Source organism: Protomyctophum parallelum (genome assembly GCF_964188405.1).
Source record: "Protomyctophum parallelum genome assembly, chromosome: 13".
Classification (NCBI taxonomy): Eukaryota; Metazoa; Chordata; class Actinopteri; order Myctophiformes; family Myctophidae; genus Protomyctophum; species Protomyctophum parallelum.
The window spans coordinates 22,506,926-22,513,121 of record NC_139708.1 but is presented as its reverse complement, the minus strand read 5'-3'; the positions used below and the strand labels follow the sequence as shown (position 1 = coordinate 22,513,121).

Genomic DNA, 6,196 nt, shown 5'->3' with positions numbered 1-6,196 from the left:
TACAGCTGGGAAGGGGAAAACATCTCCCTACGCCTGGAAGAAAGTTTGAAATGTAAGATATAAAATATATAAAATAAAAACAACCCTGTTGCAATAATACATGAGTTTGATTGATGAATTTATTAACAGTATGCAGAATTGGTACATTTCAATACAAAAACTTCCTGTGGACGACACCATGATTAAGCATTAACTTGTTTACAACGGTCCACCATTTTGAGTGAGATATTGACATGGTGTTCTGTGATCGACTGAGCAGTGCCAATTTCATGGTTTTATACTTTACTACATACCCACCCCACCACCTAGCCCTTATTACTGTTATTAGTCTTAGTTGAGGGGAGTGATAAAAGGACTTAAGACACCTGACGTAGGAAAACGAAATGTTTTTACCGCTCAATACATTTTCTGGAGCATTAGGACGGTGTGAACCTTCTCCTTCTCTAGTGTTTTCTTCTATTCTGATCCAGCACCCGTCGAAATAGCTGACTTGTGATGTGTGTGCACCTCTTGACCGAAAAGAAGAGAGAGATTCGTGAGCTTGCGATGATTGGTCAGCTTCACCATTTCTTAGGTACAAGGCATATTAGGTACAATCACAACACCATTGGGAAATCCAGTACGATTATCGTGTTTTTTAACGAGGTATACAACAAGAGTACCGGTATGTCCATTCAAAAATATATAACATTTCAAGATATTTTGAAATACTTTTCCAAAAAAACAACAAACTCTTCACCCAAAATGACATGGTGAAATAATAACACCATCTTTGGAAGGCCCAAATCACTCAAACCTCCATCCATCTTTAATAGACGACGTGAGTGTAAACAATAATTAACACATCAAATATAAAGTGATGCCACAGTGCACCATCGCTGTTGCTCTACACATTAAGGCAATCCTCATCGAACAGGGCCAAGGTGCGCTGACCCAGGGGATTGTAGAGGAACTCGTCCACCTCCCCTCCACCGTTACTGGCCTGCTGGAAGTGGATCTCAAGCAGGTCTTGCAGGTTATCTTGCTCCATGATGGAAGGGATGCCCGTCAGCAGCACAGTACGAGCACACACTGCCTGCTCATTCTGATAGGGAATAGACACAAAACCACACATTTATACTTTATTTATTAGCATTTCTAAGTAACCCCAAGGACACTGTACATTACAATAAACACATTTTACAAGAGCATGTCAGAAAAGCAGAAAGGCCCTCCTAGAAACAAAGCCAAAACACACATATCTAATAACTAATAGATTCATAGAGCCTAAGCAATATAAGGCAGAAAGAAATCATTAAAAAAGATTCAATATAACTTCTACTCAGTTACTCAGTAACTCAAAACAAATGAGTAAGTTAAACTCTTTTGCGCCCTTCTGAATTTAAAGAAACTGATTACCTTTAACTTTGTGATCTCTCCATTCAAGAAAGGAGTCACCTTCACTCTTTGCTTCTTCCCCTTCTCAAATTCCACTTCATGGTAGTGCTTATCAGCCAAATAGTTGGCAACTGAAAAGATCAGGCACATTTAATACAAGTAAATTGCCCTTAACGGGGGATATTGCTGATATGTATCGTCCAAAATTAGAAGTGTCTCACTATTTTTCTCAACAAAAGTGATGACCACATTGCCAGAGTCATGCAGCATGTCACAGTCCTCCACCTCCCCTCCCCCGTTGCGGCGCTTCCCAAAGTAGATCTCCAGCTTGTCCAGCAGAATATCACAGTCCTTCTTGGGCAGATTGGAGACCAGGATACGCCGAGGACAAACCTGGGTGTCCATCTGAGCGAGAGAGAGACATATAAAATACATACATAATAGGAATACCAAGGTCTAGGTTAGCTAAATTGACTTCAAGCTGAAACCCTGATTTATTTCTCAATGAACCTATTCCTTCACCTTCTAATTCAGTACCTCAACAATGCGGGGCATCATCAGCTGAATTGGTTTTGCTTCCAAAGTGATAGCACACTCGTCTCCAAGGTCAACCTTGTGATTCTTCATGTCTAGGATTTTCTGGGCCACTGATCACAAAACATTCATTCATTCAAAACAGTCATTCAGTCCACAATAACCACAATAAAGCAGTCACTCTTAAGAAAGGTGCATGAACTCCCAACAGATTCCAACAGGAATTACTATTGGGGCTTGTACGTGTTCAAACTGTAGCCATGTGTATTTGACTAGACTGTAAAACCATTTAACATGTTTTCAAATAGTTGACTGACTGCGGTGTTTTCTTCAGAAAATGCAGGACTACTGATTAAGTCATGAAAGCCTACCGGTATATGACATAGCAGTGGGCATGGTTTTCTGGCACCACTGAAAGATCTGCCATTCATTTTTCCCATAGAGATTTACATCATGACCATAATACCTTTGATTCTGTGTATATATATTTATTTTTTCACAATATCAAAGGTTTTATGGTCATGATTCACCAGGATCCTGGTTGGCAGAAAACCATGTCCATTGCTATTTAGGCATATACCTATGTTACCTTGCATAGATAAACCCTGCTAATTTGTTAACATATAGAAAATATCACGATCAAATCACAACCTCACCTATTTCATCCTCAAAAGTAATCAGTGCAGTCCCTCCCTCCATTGGATAGACTATATGGGCCTTCATGTCAAATGTCTGTGTACTGGTTGTTGCATCCCCAGTCGCTCCAGAAAAGACCACCTTCTTTTCAGGCACATCAGCTTTAGACAACTATGATCAGAATATACTGTGTTAATGGATTAGGCACAATACAATACAATAGCACAATAAATAAAGAAATAAATACAATAAAGAAAGTCACAATGTATAGCCAGGGGTGATATCTCACAGTAGAAATCGTTAGTGTAATAATTTGTTTCCATTTGTAACTACAGGTTACATTGACTGATTGTTTGTGTATTTTTTTTGTAAAACATTTTAACAACACACATCTTGCATCGGGGTCCCTGGTACAAATACATATTAAGTTGGGGGTCCACCATAACATGAAAAGTTTCAGAACCAGTGTCTTACATCAGTCTGTTGTTTTAGTCTACTGTTATTTGCCTCTGTCTCCTCCAGGGCAGCCTCCGACACCTCGAGCTCACTCTTTAGCTGGCTTTCCTGTCGCTGTAGGTTGTGTAGCTTCTCCTAGTGGGAGGAAAAACATCGGTCAATAGTCTGATTGATTGAATGAAGTATTTATTAACAGTTTGCAGAATGGGTACATTTCACATGAAACCACAACTCAATACAAAGACTGTGGACTGTGGACGACACACTGATAAAGCATTACACTTGTTTACAACAGGGTCCACCCTTTTCAATCATTTAGAGACGTACAAATATATACTTCTATATAAAAAAGGAGGTACAAAGGGAAAGGAAACATATACAGTAAGGGGGAAAGGGGACAGGGGGATTCAGATTTAACGGGGGGCCAGTTTCGAATTGCAGCCATCCGTAGATGCCCTTTGAGAGCGGTTTTGAAGGAGTCTGGAGTCAAGGGATCTGCATGTCTTAATGGCTGTTGGTAGGGCGTTCCACATTTTGGTGGCATAGGAGCGAAAATAATTTAGTCCCATGTTTGTGCCGAATCTGGGTTGAACAGTCAGCAACCTCTATGGTTTTAACCACTTAAATCCTATATGGAGGACCAGAGTCCCTCTGGGCTATATACTACTGTCTCTTCTGTTTTATGTTATTGTGGGGAAAGCTTTAGCTGAAAATAGCTGATCTACAAGCTCACAACGCGTTGCAGCGCGATGCATTGTGAGCTTGTCGATCTGCTGCTACAATGATGTGAACCTGTTTTTAAGACACTGATTGGCATGCCTTTCAAGGACAACAATGTACTTCCTTGCCTTACCTTCTGGAAATCAAGGTCCTTGGTATGGGCATGCTGGTCATCTTCCAAAGACACGATGAGTTTTTGAGAGCGCTGCCTGAACTTCTCTGCTGTGTCCTTTTGGTCATCCCTGGAATCAGAGAGCTCCTTCTGTTCATGGAGGAGTTGCTCATATTGCAGCTGTGGACAGAGGATGTAATGAATCCTTGTATTTCATTAGCAGTGTTCATAACCAATCAACTGCTCAGGGTAAAGAACTGATAGGGGGAGAGAGTTTAGTTTAGCATCTTCAAAAGTGACACTCAATAGAAATGCAGTCATGCAATATAATTATTCTAATAATTGTTTTTTATAACGTTTTGTAATCCACCTTGTAATTGCTGATTGACTTTTTGATTCCCTCCAAGGTCTCCATGGGCTGCCTGTTTTCTGACACAATTGTAAAGTCCTGGAGGCCAGTAGAGGGGGAAAACATATTCACACATTTATCACTTTCACAATAAACACCCAGATAGGGTTGACCTCACCTCAATCGTCTAAATTAGTAAATGTCTTATGTAAGATACACACACACACACACACACACACACACACACACACACACACACACACACACACACACACACAGACAGACAGACAGACAGACAGACAGACAGACAGACAGACAGACAGACAGACACACACACACACACACACACACACACACACACACACTTGATTTTTTCCTCACCTCATCGGAAGACATGGTACGCAAAAGGGCCCACGATCTTTAAATCTTGAGTAGCCTAGACTCGATTTAACTCAATCTATAATAGTCCTCAACGTGTAGTTAAAACTGAACGTTCATTGGTTTTAATAACAAGTTTAATCAAATTGTCAAAAAGGATTTGACTAGGGTAATAAATAACGTCACATGCTAGCTAGGTATACGGTCTGAACTCACCAGTTGTGTCGATGTGTACTAAATTGAAATACGTTTCGGTTTCTATTTCGCCACCAACTAAACAGGATGGCTTGTAATACAAAGGTGTCTCCACTGGAGGGCGGTCTGGCTTGTCACTGGTTGAGCCTGCAACTAGTTTGGAACAATGTCATTAAGCTGTTGCAGTCGACCCTTGTCCTCATGGCTGAGGGAAGGTGCTGGGCAGATGGGGGGTAGGGTGACTGACCAGATCCAAACTGTTCATTAACAATTTAATTGTGTTCGTTGTTGAACATTGGAACTTTATCCATGAAAATTACATTTGTTTAGCTTCAGGCTTTGTAAACAAAAGGTGTACAGGGAAGATATGACAAATACTTTATAGAAATTTATACTAAACAAGAATGACTCAGTCATAACCTGAACATGTATTTACCTAGTAAGTACAGAATACATAAAAATGTACCCTATAATGACAAGAACTATGCTGCTGCAGTGCTGCCTTGAGATATGCACACAGTCACTACCCCAGTCGCCTAGTTACACCGCTCAATGTTGCCACTTGACTAGGTAGATTTGCCTTTAAATGAAAAGCAGATTAAAGTGCATCATCAGGAAATTCCTTGAACAATATTCAAAATAAGCTTTTATGGGCTTTTGACTAATGGACTATGGACTAATTATTTTACAGATACTCTGTGGACATTCCTCTGTACAAAACTGTTGTCAACAGTCAACAAGGATGTCTTTAGGGACCCCTGCCCTGAAATGCAAAGGCGAGAAGTGAAGTTTGAGGAGAGGTGAGACTCAGTAATTTTTTTGAGCAAATAGGTCTTGTGGAAATGTATTGGGCCCCCGATCAACTCTCACTATAACTAGACACTTTACCCCCCCCCCCCCCCCCCCCGCCCCCCTCTCTCTCTCTCTCTCTGTTTAAAAGTACAGGAAAAATCTCAAAGTACAGGCTTATATCCGTGGGTATATAGATCTCTCTCTGGCAAGCCGTACCCCCCCCCCCCCCTCTCTCTCTCTCTCTCTCTCTCTCTCTCTCTCTCTCTGTTCTGTCTCTACCTCTCTCTACCCCTTCTCTCTCTGTTCTGTCTCTATCTCTCTACCCCTCTCTCTCTCCCTGTGTTCTGTCTATCTCTCTCTACTCTCTCTCTCTGTTCTGTCTCTACTTCTCTCTACCCCTCTACCCCCTCTCTCTCTCTGTTCTGTCTCTACCTCTCTCTACCCCCTCTCTCTCTCTCTCTCTCTCTGTGTGTGTTCTGTCTCTATCGCTCTCCACCCTCTCTCTGTCTCTACCTCTCTCTTCCACTACTTGGTCTAAGATTCTGGGAATAACTGATAATGGAAATTGCACATTTTTGAAGGTGACAAATGTGTAAAGTGGCTATATGGTGATATCACAGTGATTACTTTTTTATGATTCATACTTT

At 41.1% G+C, this 6,196-nt stretch overlaps 1 protein-coding gene across 2 annotated transcripts; it reads right to left on the bottom strand.

Annotated features, from left to right (window-relative positions):
* Positions 1-649: 649 nt before the first annotated feature.
* On the bottom strand, positions 650-4,801 carry ifi35 (interferon-induced protein 35). Of its 2 annotated transcripts, none has more exons than XM_083780651.1 (9): positions 4,779-4,801; positions 4,206-4,283; positions 3,857-4,015; positions 3,022-3,138; positions 2,568-2,718; positions 1,915-2,024; positions 1,599-1,782; positions 1,399-1,508; positions 650-1,084 (listed from the first exon to the last, which is right to left on the bottom strand). In XM_083780651.1, the coding sequence occupies exons 2-9, from the start codon at positions 4,248-4,250 to the stop codon at positions 887-889; spliced, it is 1,074 nt and encodes a 357-aa protein (XP_083636777.1). In that variant the 5' UTR covers positions 4,251-4,283; positions 4,779-4,801; the 3' UTR covers positions 650-886. The 2 variants fall into 2 exon arrangements, with proteins under 2 accessions (XP_083636777.1, XP_083636776.1); XM_083780650.1 differs by lacking the exon at positions 4,779-4,801 and adding an exon at positions 4,566-4,754.
* Between the last annotated feature and the right edge of the window lie 1,395 nt (positions 4,802-6,196).